This window comes from Mustela nivalis (assembly GCF_964662115.1).
Source record: "Mustela nivalis genome assembly, chromosome: 5".
In the NCBI taxonomy this organism is placed as follows: domain Eukaryota; kingdom Metazoa; phylum Chordata; class Mammalia; order Carnivora; family Mustelidae; genus Mustela; species Mustela nivalis.
Genome location: NC_139024.1, coordinates 80,858,586 through 80,873,876, shown reverse-complemented (window position 1 = coordinate 80,873,876; position 15,291 = coordinate 80,858,586). Strand labels below are relative to the sequence as shown.

Here is a 15,291-nt window from a genome sequence, read left to right as displayed (position 1 = left end):
ATTAAAGAAGAATGTATAGATAAAGCTAAGCCCAGGACTTGGGTGAGAATTTACTAAATATGAATTATTTTTGTTATTTCTCATTAACTGGCCTCACTGTGTAATAAGTTATTTGGGAACTCAGCCCTAAAATCTTGGTTAGTATCTCTTCAATGACAAGGACTGTGTCTTACTCATCTTTGCATATATAGTGCCTGACATGCAGATGGCTGTTTTATAGTATAGCAGTACATATATGTCAGAAGAACTAAAATTTTTTTCTATTACATAAGTAACCAGTCATTTCTGGTGGCTTGATTTTGTTCAGGAAATGCACAGGATATTGCCAAGGTTTTGAATGCCAGGGTTGTAATTCAAGCAGCTGTAGGAATTACCACATCATGGCAGTTTTTAACCTCCTTTTCCCAAGGAGACCTACTCCATACCCTGTTTTCTCCAGTGGATGCACTCAGCACTGGGAGCAGCCAATTAGTTGTAACTCTTCTCATTTCTCTTCCACTTAAGGATGTAAGTTATTATGCAAGTAATCAAGAGTGACCTAGTGAAAAGATAATCATGAATCCATGCTAAATTAAATTTTTAAATCATTTTATACATTATTATTTTAACTATTATCATAATTATTGTGTTTTGTGGTGACTAGCTCAAACTCCTTCAAAGAATTCTTTGAATTCTTCAAAATTCTTCAAAGTCAACACTTTTATATCTTACCACTTCCTGTCTACTTAGTCACAACTAACTATTCCCTCTGTAAATTCTCTGTTCCCTTGGTTTCCATGATACCAGTATTGCCCTGGTACTCTCCACTCTGCCAAAACTGGTCCTTCAAAGGCTAGGAGTGACTACAAATTAACTTCCATCAGTCCTCATTCTCTCTACCCTCTAAGCAACTTTCAATACTACAACTACCTCCTCCATGAAAGTCTCTGCTTCCTTGGTTTCTCTGATAGCAAGAACTGTCCTGGTTTTCCCCTTGGCCTTCTAACTACTTCTGACTCCAATGATGTGCCTCTTCTTTCTCCCCTAACCCCAGTCTGCAGATTTCTCAAGGATTTTACCTAGCCCCTCTTACTCTCTCTTTTATTCTCCCTTCCTTGGTGATATCATCCATTTCTAGTACTTTAGACATTCTCAGGTGTGTAACTTCTGCATATTTGTCTCCTGGCTGACCTCCCTATCCAACTGTTATCTCTTGTTTCTAATATTGCTGGATCATCTGGACATTCATCTGGTGGCTCAAATTCAATATACCAAAAATATTTATCTTTGCACTAAAACCAACTCCTTATCATGATTTTTGTTAGTGGATATCATACTGGTGTTAGGCTGGCTTAAAAACCTTTAAAATAATTCTAGAATATTTCTGGTGCTTCTCTTGACCTTTGCCTTTCTTTTTTTAATCAGTAAAACTGTTCAGGGTTGCCTAAGGCCTATCTCTGCACTGTCTTTGAATCCCTTCATGTTCTTCTTCTGAATGGTATTGCCCAGCTACAGATATGGTGAAGAACATCATGCAGACTTCACAGTCTGGCAGAGGGGAAAAAAGGGGTAAAATCAGTAATTATAATACAGTGATATATCATGATCCCAGGGTCCTGGGATCGAGCCCCGCATCAGGCTCTCTGCCCAGCAGGGAGCCTGCTTCCTCCTCTCTCTCTGCCTGTTTCTCTGCCTACTTGTGATAATAAAATTATAATATAAATAAATAATAAATAAATAAAATCAAATAAATAAATATTGCAAATAAATAAATAATAAAATCAAATAAATTTTAAGAAATAAATAAAATTAGAAAATAATAAATCTATAAATAAATTAATTAATTAAATTTTTTAAAAAATGCAGTGATGTAGAAGTTAAGGAGAAACATTCCAGCGAAGGGAGGACAGGTAATACTTCTTAAAGGGGGTAACATATAAGCCAAACCTGAAAGATGAACAGGAGGCAGACTGATAAAGGCAAGATGAACATTCTGGAAACAGTGGTAACACAATAATGCCAGCGAGGAAGACCACAACTCACTGTTGATATGTAGGTAGCTCTGTAGGACTGGAGCTCTGGCTTCATGGGGAAAGCAGGAGGTAAAGCCCCAGAGGTAGTAAGAGTGGAGGGGGGCATTTGGGGCCTTGATTTCAGTTACCTGTTGCTCCATAACTAACTACTGTGAATTTCATGCCCTAAAACAACAGCCATTGATTGTTTCTAGCAATTCTCCAGTTGGGCAGTTATCTCTGGCAATGGCTCATCTGCGCTCCATGTGGCACAGGCTGGTACTGCTTCGCTGGGGCGGGAGGATCCAGCCTCAGAGGGTTCGTGCTTCAGCTGGGGTGGCGTTGGCTGGCTCTCTCTTTTTCTCTTCACCTGGTCTCTCAAGCTCTAATAGCCTAGGTTCTTTACATGGAAGCTGTATCTGAAGAGAGCAAAAACTGGAAGCAGCAGAACTTCTTATGGATTAGCCCAGAAGTCACATGACATCCTTTCCCTTACATTCTGTTGGTCAAAGTAAGTCACAAGATAAGCACGTTAGAAAAGAAGAAATAGATCCCACCTCCCTTTGAGAGGACCAGCATGAATGCGGAGGGATAGGAGGAAATGTTGGCAGCCATCCTTATAGAGGATGTATCACAGGCCTTACAGATCACTGCACTTTGAAAGGTACCATTATAGGATTTTAAGCAACAGACTGACATTTTAGACATGTTTAAAAATATGTCTTTGATTCCTTATAAAAGATTGAATTGTGGAGTGGGGGAGGTCAGGGCCAGTGTTTGGGAACAGGACAACCAGTGGGAAGCCTCTACCAGCATGCTCCAGGTTAACCTCAGGAAGTAAAACCTTCTATGGGCTCTCATGCCTTACCAATATTTTCCTCCTCATGGAAACGAATGGAATGATGAAAATTTGATGGGTGTCTTTAAATTAATTTCTTTCTTTCTTTATTTTCTTTCCTTCCTTCCTTCCTTCTTCCCTTCCATTCTTTCTTTCTTTCTTTCTTTGGCAAGACACCACAGAGGTATCTACCCAGAACTCTTTGCCCCTTTCAGAAAGATGGATTCACATCTGCTGTGGGGGAGGAAATATGTAATATTGCAAATTTTCTGACCAGTGCTTTTTTATTTAAAAACACTACTCCTTGCTTATTTTACATTACTGTTTCTATAAATAAACCAGGGAAGTCAGATGGGACTTTTGGGGAAGGCAGAAGCCTGCTTTGTATTTCTAGGAGCTTTTCCTGAGTCAGATTGTGCAGATTTATATGATGGTAAAATCCATATGGGCACTTTATTTCTATGCAAAGTGAACCCCTTGACTCTTGCTTTTACTACAGTGGTCTACAATGCCTATGAAAAAGCCACAGAAAATATTTACACGATGTGAAAAGTTTTATTGTACCACCTCGGTAACTAAGTTTCCTTCATGAATAACAGGCTTAATATGCAATCAATTGTAACTTGTGTAAAGGAAAAAAGAGACTAGTGCTTATTAGTGATTACTAGAGCAAAAGAAGATCCAAAATCTGGGAATGGGAGGGAGATGGTCCTTTTGGATTTTCAGGGGTTCCTGGATCCAAAATTTCAGTCTATAAACAAGAGTCTCTCTTTATTGATATAAGGTTACAATGAGATGCCTCTTTGTCAGGGTGCAAATGCTCTCTCGGGTTTCTGAACATTTAGTGAATGCAATGGTGGGCATCAGGGATGATGGTAATTTCCCCCCACAGGCTCCAGAATGCCTTGGCATTCAGTCTCAAATCCCAGCTTTGCCATTTCCTAGTTATGTGACAGTGAGCAACTTCCTCAACCCCTCTAAACTTGGTTGTTTTTTTTTTTTTTTCCACCTCTGTAAAACCTCACTAAAAATTGTACATCTTTTGTAGGATCATTGTGATGGGCAATAATAAATACTATTTATTACACTTAGCCTAGTGAATGGCACAAATGCTTAGTAAATTTTAACTGTTACTGTTTTAATGGACTTCCTGCTGATGTTTGCTGTTTCTCTTTACTTTTCAGGGAGATGTTAATCTCTGTGGCTCTGGGCCAGGTGTTATCCCTTCTTATTTGTGGAATTGGCTTGACCAGCAAGTACCTGTCAGAAGATTTCCATGCCAATACACCAGTCTTCCAGAGTTTCCTCAATTACATCCTTCTCTTCTTGGTCTATACCACCACACTAGCTGTCAGACAAGGTAAGCATGCAAAAACCCATATGTAGCTTGGAATATAGCTCAATTTCTTTTTTTACAAACATCTAGAAGAATGATGAGCCATGACTAAATTAACTTTTTTCATTTACAGCATTATAAGCCAATTCAGAACCTCAAATCTCACTTTTCTATTTTATAGTAATAAAGCAAACAGAATGAATGAATAAATCACAAAGAAGCAGAAATTGTGTGAATTCAGAGGGAAGTGGGAAATGCATGTATAGGCAAAATGTACAATTGCTCACTATCTGAATTTCTGTTAACGTTCCTCATACCCCTCCGTGAATCTAAATAGAGTGCTTCCCTGGAAGCTGGAATGGCCTGATGCAGCTGTCCTCACTCACGCCCGTCCTGAGAAATCCAAGGGAAAAACAGATAAATGTATGTTCCTTGAGAAGCTGTCACAAGAAACATAAAAATAGTAAACACGAACAACTCTATTAATAATAAAGGGGGAAAGAAAGGAAAGAAACTACCACAAATGGGCAGAGGAGATATTCTGTCTAAATTTAAAATAGCTAAAACAATAAAAACAAGTCCTCCAACAATCAAAGCAAGAAAAACCAGGATGGCTCAGTGGGTTAAAGCCTCTGCCTTTGGCTCAGGTCATGATCCCGGGACCCTGGGATGGAGCCCTGCATCTGGTCAGCAGGGAGCCTGCTTCCCCCTCTCTTTCTGCCTGCCTCTCTGCCTACTTGTGATCTCTGTCTATCAAATAAATAAGTAAAATCTTTAAACACACACACACAACCACACAACTTTTTAATTGGCCTGAAGTTGAAATATTTTGGGGGGGGGTATCTCTAGAGAATGTAATTCAGAACCTTATGACTGTAACACTGAATCTGGTGTAAATCCTCTTTCCTCTGGCCAACAATTCACCCCCTAGAAGCTGTTCACTGTGAAATAAGCATTGAGAAATAATCATTAATAGGTTCAAAGACAATTATACACCTTATAATAAATAAGGATATGTGAATAGCTTTATTCATCAAGCCTAATAATCATACTTTTTGAAACTGTTATAAGAACCATATCAAATATTTCATTTTTATGCTTTATATAAATGGCCATCCAGAATAATATTGCTTAATCATAACAATGTGGCCAATACTAGATTTTATTCAGCTGGGACTGAATTCCAGTTTAACTTTGGAATTTTTTTAAGTATTGGAAAAGCTAATTTTATTTACTTCTCAAAAAAAACTGTATTATTGGTGATTTGTTTTAAAACTACAATAGACGTAATAAATTTAAGAATAAAATTTCAACTAAAACTCAGGCTACGAAAATTCTAGATGTTGAGTCTCAGCTATATTTCCTCAGTGTGATCTGGAAGCTAACGGTTTGCACACTACTAATGCAAAAAAGAAAACCCACGAAATTCACAAGAATATGGTGAATTTATCTTCTCATGATTTTTAGAATGAAATCGTCTAGGTAAGAGATGGTGAATTGTAACTAGTCTTGGAGGTTCTTGTTCATCTTACTTTCCAGGAATCCAGAGATTTAACAAAAACTTCATGAGGAAAAATATAAAACTGTCACTCTAAGAAACAAAATTTTACAGTCAGAAAAGCTTAGAAAACTACATATAGTAAAAGATTATAATGATACCTTTTGTCAAAACTCTATAATGTGCTAGACACTATGTATGTAAGTTATCTCTATTATTCCTTCAGTCAAAGGAAATAAGTATTATCATCCAAAATTTTATAAGTTAGGAAATCAGTGTTTCACCTGTGTCAGGAACCTGCTCTAGGCTGTAGAACTAGTTGCTGGAAGGCTCACCCCAGACCAAGGTCACAGGCCTCCTGGGAGTCCCTGTAACTCCATATGGGATCTAGGGGAGGCAGGAGGAGGAAAAGAAGATACTTTTGAACAGAAAGAAGGGATTTTGCTTGAATTTTAAAATCCTGAATAAGAAACCAGCCGTGGGGCGAGGTCTAGTGAGGCACAGCAATGAAATCAAGACAATGTGATTCTGGATTGGGTGGGGAGAGTGGACCAGGGAGAAGCACCCTTGGCAAGAGGCCAAAAACTAGGACAAGGAATTTGGAGCCTCTGGAAAAAAGACTGAAGGGCACCTGAGGAAATTCTGTTTATCCCATCCAGTTGATAGAGAGAATCAGTTTCTAAAATGACCTATCTGGAGATTTCTGCCATTGCCTCAGATTACCATCAATTCACTGACATGTCTTTATGTGGGTGTTTACTTAGAAGGTTTGTTTTAATCTTCATCTTTAGAATTTTTTTTATTTTTAAGCTTTTATTTATTTGATGACAGGCAGAGACCACAAGTAGGCAGAGAGGAAGAAGCAGGCTCGCTGCTGAGCAGAGAGCCCGATGTGGGGCTCCATCCCAGGACCCTGGGATTATGACCTGAGCTGAAGGCAGAGGCTTTAACCCACTGAGCCACCCAGGCGCCCCTCATCTTTAGAATTTTTAAAAAGCTAGCATTAGCTAAAATCAGGAAATCAACATACTAATTATGTTAATTTTTTATAGGCTGATTCAATACTATGTTCTAGAGACATAATTTCTTTCCCTGTGCACCCCACGATATGAGAGGGAAGGAAAACCAGAGCAGAGAGGATGAAAGGATGAAAAGTCTGGTGTGTGCAGGAGATATGCTCTCACAGCCACAATTTCTTCTTTGCTGGTACTTCCTGACCACTCTTCCCAGAGGCCTGGAGATCAGGACTGAACAAAATCACTGTCTTTCCCATTATCCCAGCACAGACACCATTTCCCTGCCAAGCCATCATTTAATTTGATGTCACCTTAGGCCACATAACTGCTAGAAGTTAGTCTCGGGATATTTTTAAACAAATATTTTTTATCATTGTAACCATACAACTTCTAAAAAGTTATGATTATCACATGTGAATACAATGTGATAAATGCAAGAAGGCTTTCAAGAGTGCCCAGGATGATACAATGGCAAATGCCTTGTGGAGATTTGACTTAAAATTAAACTGAGTCCTCTTTATTAGATTTGCTCTGAACCAGTGACCAAACACCTGAAGCAACAGGTTCCAGTAGAAATTCCAATATAACTCGAGTTCAATGGGAGTCTGAACTTGTCCCTTATTATTAATTGGTTCCTACAAAAAAATCGGACTTCCATTCTCCTTTAAAAAATATCTATCTTGGGGCACCTGGGTGGCTCAGTGGGTTAAGCCACTACCTTCGGCTCAGGTCATGATCTCGCGTCCCAGGATCGAGTCCCGTATCGGGCTCTCTGCTCAGCAGGGAGCCTGCTTCCTCCTCTCTCTCTCTCTGCCTGCCTCTCTGCCTACTTGTGATCTCTCTCTGTCAAATAAATAAATAAAATCTTAAAAAAAAATAAATAAATATATATATATATATATATATATATATATATATATATCTTGTTGGCCTATAAGTCAACCCTTTCCTTGACTGGTGACAGGTTTTTATCCCAGATAGTTTCTGACATGCTTTCTTTTTTTTTTTTAAGATTATATTTATTTATTTGAGAGTGATGAGAGGGCATGAGCAGGGGAGGAGCAGAGGGTAAAGCAGACACCCTGCTGTGAGAGGAGCCCCACGTGGGCCTCAATCCCAGGACCCTGTGATCATGATGTGAGCCAAAGGCCGTCACTTAACTGACTGAGTCACCCAGGCGCCCCTATTCCAGATAGTTCTAAAATTCAAAATGATTTTGCTGTTCATAACAAAGAGCTTCAATAATACAACTTTACAGAAAAAGTATGTTTCAAACAAGTAGTTCTGTTGACACTGTAGCAAGTTTGAGAATTTAACTACAACTTCAGTAGGTTGATAGTATCCACTTTTGAGAAGTTGTTTAGGCAGTTAAAATGTACTTTTTGAAGTAAGTAAGGCCTGAAATCCAGACTCATGCTGTATGTACCTAGTAGGGCTTCAGGAATTATAAAGGAAAGCTCAGCTCTCTTCTTTCTTTCCCTTACTCATGCTATTGTCACCAGATATGTGGTATTTTTCCTACCAAGTAATTCTGTGACACCAGCTGGGTGTCCTATGGTTGATCTCAGTTCTGACCCTGTCTACCCAGAGATACCTAGCATAAGATTATGCAGGTTAAGAACTGAATCTCACATAACTGCCCCCTCACTTCAGAGGCCAGTTGCAAGTCTGGGTTGGACTGTGCTTCTGACTGATGGACTCCAAATCCAACATTCCGTCAGCTTCCTTCTTGAGTTTGATGAACTTGCTAGAATGGTTCCCAAGACTCAGGAAGAGTCTATTTACTGTTCATCAGTTTATTATGAAAGGATATGATAAATGATATAGGTGAACATCCAGAGGAAAGAGATGAGCAGGGCAAAGTATGTGGGAAGGGGCATGGAGCTTCTGTGCCTCTCTGGACATGCCACTCTCTCTGCACTTCCATGTGTGCATCAACCCTGAAGCTCTCTGGAGCCTCTACTTTGGGGAATTTCATGGAGGCCTCATGACGTAGGCATAATTGATTATTAACACCATGTCCAGCCCTTTGCCCCTTTTGGCGGAATGGACAGCTGGGACTGAATTCCACACTTCTAATAATGGCTTGGACTCTGTGGTAACCACTCTCTATCCTGGAACCCACCAGGAGTCACTTCATTCAAACAGAAGACAGTACCATCACCTTGGAAATTCCAAGGGATTTAGGAACACTGTGTCAGGAACCGGGGTCAAAGACCACACATTAGAATAAAAAATGCTCCTGAGTACTCTTATTACTTAGGAAATTACAAGAGTTTTAGGAGCTCTGTGCCAGAAACTGGGGACAGAGACCAATATGTATATTTTCTGTTATCTCACAAAACTGTAATTACAAAAGTATAGGGTAGCTTACAAAATTTTTATGGATTTGCCTAGGAAATTCTCAAAAGAAGACTTTTCCTCATATCTACTTTTTTCTTTTTCCCCTTAAAATTCAATATAATGCTAGCTGAAACCAGGAAGCAGAGAACACAGAAAGCAAAGACTATCAACAAGAGGAAAGAACAGACTGGGGTCTAACTAAAGCCCAACCAGTTCTTGCATTTATGTTGTAGAAGCAAGAAATGTGACAGGCTTTTAAAAACAAAGGTGAAGATAGGATATCAAGAAAAAATATGTCATCCCACCTTTGGCCCATAAACTTCTCTTATCAATTATTATAAGAATCCTGATGCTTCCCAGAACTACTTTCAGCATTTCTTGAATAGATAACCATGGTTCCTCTTCTGGCAATTTTTAACTTCTGAGTGTAGATAAACCATAGTTTTTAAATAGTCAATAATTTTCTTCTTCTTTTCTTCATCTGCAGTTTTTCTCACTTCTTGCCTCCTTAATTCCTCTTTATTTTTCCATTCACTCTTTACTCTGTGATGGGGAAAGAGAGGATTGTGGGGCAAAGGCAGGATGCTAGGGGGGAAAAAACACTTTCAATTTTTATTTTCCTCCTCCAGGCATGATGATTAAAAAAAAAGGGGGGGGTATCAATAATAAAAGCACAGATAGAGAAGTGTTTGCTTCATTTCGTAGACAGACACTGGAAAGAAAATATAATGCTGTCACCACTGATCATCATTAGATATATTCCTGGTGACTCATTCTATATGTTTTGCTTTTTCATTGAAAGATACTTTTATGAACTCTCCAATTTTGAATAAAAGATCACACTTCCAGCTAAAAGCAATTTAATGGATAGTGCATGTATTTTGCTTTTCAGCAAATTCTTGAAACATGGACATTAAAGAATCTATTGAATCATTTATACATTTCTTTGTGTTAGTGTGAAATGAAACAGGTCTCTCAGAGTACTAACAGAGCGCTCATAAACACATCACCACGTGGAATCCCTTTGATTTTTTCTAAAGAGAGGATACTGAAAAGTAAATGCATGATATACTCTTCATGAAAAATACCCTCACTTTGAAAGAAGACAGAAATTCTAGTTCAAATTTCAGTTCTAAGGGGAGGGGGGCAGAAAAAATGAACTCCATTCAGTTATTTTAAGCACTCTCTTTCTCCCTGCCTCCCCTACCCACTATCTCCTTTTTCCTACTCAGGGCTTTCAAGTAGGGCAGGACAGCTGAGAGAAGTACATAAAAATGACAGCTTTGTCTACACACAAAAGCTAGATGCGACTCATGGCCCAATGGCCCAGACCCATCGCCCTCAGCATGTTCAGCGAATGCTCTTCTTGGAATTTGTGCCCCAGAAAGCATTTCTCCTTTTGGTGGTAGCTGGGAAAATATTAATTAGTAAGCAATTGCTACCTCTTCCCACAGCAGACAGTTCATATTTGCTCTCTGAAGAAACACTGCACTTCTTACATAGAGTTACATAGGCTAAAATCATAATTACCAATGTTTCAAGACTAAAAAAATCTATGTAATTAGAAGAAATGTAGGGCTTCATGCAAAATAACATAGACCTCTCAGAGTGTTACAATGACATCTTAGAAACTTAGATATCTGTCAGATCCTAGAGTCACCTGAGCATCTTTTCTCCCTAGTTCTGTAAATCATATCCTGTATTTAGATTCCACTGAGATAACCCTCTTATGAGATTCAATCCTTTTTTAAAATCCTAGTTATTATATCATCTGGATATGTACTTTTAAAGAGTGCACTGATCATTGTGATTAAAAATAGTCTTTTTCTATTTTCTTAATTGAGTTGATCTGATTTTTTTTCTCTTAAGTAAAACTTAATAAATCCATCCTTTTTTAAACCCTCTGTGAATCTTTACCCGCTGCCTTTGTTGGAATATGCCATAAAGAGTCAAAAACACAGGCCAGAGCAGTGAAAAGCATTAAAGCAGGATTCAGGGTTTTCTCAAATCAAAAGCCCAAGTTATGCTCACACATAGCTCAGTTTCCAGTTTTCTGGAAAACCTTGACTAAGTCACTGAGGAGGACTGTTAATGGGTTGTCAGTATAAGAAAGCACTTGGCAAGTGTAAGTACTGAATTATAACAACCTTGAGGGGCGCCTGGGTGGCTCAGTGGGTTAAGCCTCTGCCTTCGGCTCAGGTTGTGATCCCAGGGTTCTGGGATCGAGCCCCGCATCGGGCTCTCTACTCAGCAGGGAGCCTGCTTCCTCCTCTCTCTGCCTGCCTCTCTGCCTACTTGTGATCTCTCTCTGTCAAATAAATAAATAAATAAATAAAATCTTTAAAAAAAAAAAATAATAACAACCTTGAGAGTTGTGAGGGAAATATTATTGTCACTTACCTAAGTCTGCTGAGGTAAAATTCATCAGAGCCTCTTGAAAATTCTCCCATGTGGGAAATCACCTGGCAAACCTCCATTCCTATTTCTTGTCAGGTTGCCTTTATTTTTACTTAAGTATCATTGGAGAGTTCTAGCCCCCATAGTAAAGGCTGTACTTTGGGAATTGAGGTATTCAGATGAATCCTTGGTAGACACTCCATGGGAATTACGCTTGTGTTGTTGGGGAAGGGAGAAGAAAAGATGGAGGGGAGTGGTGAGGAAGAGGGGAATATACACAAACCATACTGGGAAATGATCAAAGAAAATCATAAGAGAAAACTGGAGTCCAGTTCTAGCAAAACTGTCTGCCTGCATATGGAACAACTGAAACTGTCGTAGACCATTCTATGAGACCATTCTGCTGGGAATGCAACATGATACCACCACTTTGAAAAATATCTTGGCAATTTCTTATAAAGATAAACATACACTTATCATATGACCCATCAATCACACTTTTCTAAGAGAAATGAGAACATGATGTCCACACAGAGAACTATATACAAATGTCCATTGCAGCTTTGTTCATAATTGCCAAAAGCAGCAAACCCAAAAGCTCACCAACTTGTGAAAGGATAAACAAGTTGTGATGAATTCATATAATGGAGTACCACTCGGCCATAAAAAGGAGTAAGATACATGCAACGGTATGGATTAATCCCAAAAGCATTATGCTAAGTTCAAGAGGTTGGACATGAAAATTTCTATGCTGTGTAATTCTATACTGGGTAATAATGTGATGTTCTGGAAAAGGCTAAACTGTTAGGTGAGGAAATAGTATATGGTTGCCAGAGCCTGGGAATGGGAGAAATTGACTGCAAAGGGGCACAAGGGAACTTTCGGGGTATTGGAAATGTTCTATAGAGCTTGATTATTGTAGAGGTTACAGGAATATATATATACACATTTGTAAAAATGCTTCAAGCTCTGCACTAGAAGAGATGGATTTTATCACATGTAAATTATACTTTGATACACCTGATCAAAGGGGGAGGGGATGAAAAAAAAATTGACCGTCTGCTAGCCCTTCATGGTTAGCATGATAAAATAATGTCTCATTGGGCCCAAGTTTTCCAACACGGAAACTATAGTTGCTATTCCATCAGTCACTTATGGATATTAGGTCTCCATTAAATCTTCCCACTTCACATGACATGCTCTTAGACTATAAGAATGAGTATAGCTTCAAAAAAATACCTACTCTGAGGACCTTGAACTCTTAACTTATCGAGCTTATAATCCATTAAACAATGCAAACACACACACACTCCGTACATATGCGTTACTTAACAGGGCGAATCTGCCAAATCAAGTCTTCCAGTGTTAATCAAAGTTAAGAGGATCCAACAGAGCATGTCTTCTTTGCGTTAAAAGTGGATGAATCTCAAGTAGAGTGATACCTTACACAGAACTTTCAATATCACCTAAATGACTTTTAGATTAAAGGAAAATGACATGAATATGCAACACTATCTTCTCTTAATGAATCTTCATATAAACATTCACACAGGCACACACACACTATACATCACACTCTCCCTCATTTCCCATGCCAAATACTCATTTAAGGGATGCCCCTCTGATTCTTTCATTCCAAATAGCATATAAGCTTGGAAGGAGGGATTGTCTCTCTGTCTTGTCTGGAGTCCATGTTGACTGTTGATTCTGGAAATCTTTAAGCATTCACCTATCCATGCTGAGAGCTGGCACAGAGCAACACTCATTCCTGGCACGAAGCTCCAGTGTTCATGTGGGAGATTGAAGGGTAGTTACAAGATGATAACTGTATTGCCTGAAGGAGATAAGTCCCCTTCTGCCAAAATAGTGCTTTGTATGTAATTAGTGTAAAAATTCAGAGGAATAGAGTTTATCCTTACAATCATCTTTCTCATTAAAAAAGAATCATAATGGAAGAACAAAGCAGTCCCTGCAGTGAGTTGAATTGCTTTCCCTAAGTTTTCATTAAATCAAAGACTCAGCAGTTAGCCATCTTGCAGACACTCTTGCTGTCTGCTACATGAGATTTGCAAGGGAAAAAAATGAAGCAAACATTTTTTTTTTCCCTTCACAGGTTTAGAGCCGCATTGTGGTTACTTTAGATCAGAATTCCCTATCTGTGCATTTTTTTTAGTATCTGGTTTCATTGGTTTCCATTTCTGAGATTTTTGAGGACAGAAAATAGATCATTTAACTCACCAAATTTAAATGTGGTATTTGCAAATGGTAGGTTCTGACTACAAGTTGGAGTGACTGGGCCCCTTCAGTGACCTATATGAGGAAAAACATAAAGGAAGTGACTTGGAAATAAAAAGGAATGTGATCAGAATTTATATTTTGACCATTTTTTGTTTTACTTTTTGACACTTCTTTCTATGAAGTAGCATGAATATTACTTTCTTTTACTTTAACTATCTAATTAGCCATGTCTAAGAAAATATCTATCTTTAAGAACCATATTTAGTAATTACTACTTAAGTCCACTAAATTAAAGTGTAATTTTAAACAATTAGGATCTCGACTTTTTCTGTTTCTCAGTTAATCCAAACTTAAGTCATCCTGGTAAGTTTCCATAACTTCTTTGTGTTGTTTTCCTTCATTTCATATGTCAGGGTAGTAAAAGTAACTGCCTTACGGGTTTCCTGTGAACTAAATGAAGTGATGTATGGAAAACTTGTAGCACAGGGTCAGGCATATGGACCGCTGAGTGCATATGGTCTGCCATCATTGGCATTAGATTGAACTCAATAAATATTGATTCTCCTCCCTAGCAAGTTGGATTTTACACAAATAACCCTTAATTTGAATAAATTTGAACATGAGGACCATGAAATTCCCTACCCATTTTCCAACAGTTGTGTTCTCCTTAACTTGTTGCTGGTATGCTGCATAGAAGAATACAAGGAAGAGACATTTTAGGTGTTTCCTTACCCACTGTGGTGGCCAATGTGAGTGAGGGAACTCACTGATGGAATTATTACACTGGTGCACAACTCATTCTGAAATGCACTGGCCCAAGTCCTCCTCCCCCAGGGTGTGGAGTGGGTGTCTTTTGCCTGAGAAAGCCAAGCCAAGGGGAGCAGTGAGCACTCAGAATCTGTCCAGAGGGAGCCAGAGCCGCCCTTCTACTTTCAGGCATAAGTGCACCGAAACTATGAGAGATCATAAAGGGGAAGGGAGCATTGCCAAAGGAAAGCTTGAAAGAACAATTCCCTAGATCAGTGCTTGTCCCCAGAAATGAATGAGTTCTTTGCTCTACAGCTTTGATTTTGACCATAACACCTCAAAGCAAAATTGTTTCCCACCATTTCTTTTCCTCTTGTTTGTGTGTATGTTTCCTTGCTCTTCTCCCATTTTCTCTCTTTATCCAGCTTCCTCCTTCTCCTATAATCATTACTGACACAAAAATGGGAGGAAATGGGAAGAAAACATTCTCCATTCACTTTATTGAGATGCAACTATCACTACAACTTTAGATATAACAGAGAAGATCTAGATTAAGCCATGCCTGCAAATTACTAATCCAAGTTACTACTCTTTGTTCAAGAAAAGGTTTGGAATCAAAAGGACACGAATGAAGATCAGTATGTTGTAAACTAAGTTTGATCACCTCTTTTCCTGAGTGTTTTATTTCTTCCACAACACACACACAGTGCATCTGTGAACCTCACCCAGATGAATACGCATATGGAAAGCAAAGAAGATCCAAAGTAGCTGGGAAAATCTCATTCGTCTTTGGCCCACTGACCAAGGCATGCCAACTGGAGAAGTTGAGGACAAAGAAGAGTGGTTTGTCCAAGCCAAGAAGAGATGGCATTTCTGTTCAAGATAAT

The 15,291-nt window shown here is 38.8% G+C and overlaps 1 protein-coding gene across 3 annotated transcripts in view; it reads left to right on the top strand.

Moving 5' to 3' along the window:
• The window catches only part of SLC35F1 (solute carrier family 35 member F1), a 394,338-nt gene that overhangs the window by 242,673 nt on the left and 136,374 nt on the right, over positions 1-15,291 (top strand). For all 3 annotated transcript variants that reach the window (XR_014311866.1, XM_082730957.1, XM_082730956.1), the window contains exon 2: positions 4,014-4,189. Coding sequence is in view for 2 of the 3 variants with exons in the window: in XM_082730956.1 (XP_082587082.1) it covers positions 4,014-4,189 (176 nt within the window). In the remaining variant the exon portion in view is untranslated. The remainder of the gene's footprint in view (positions 1-4,013; positions 4,190-15,291) is intronic.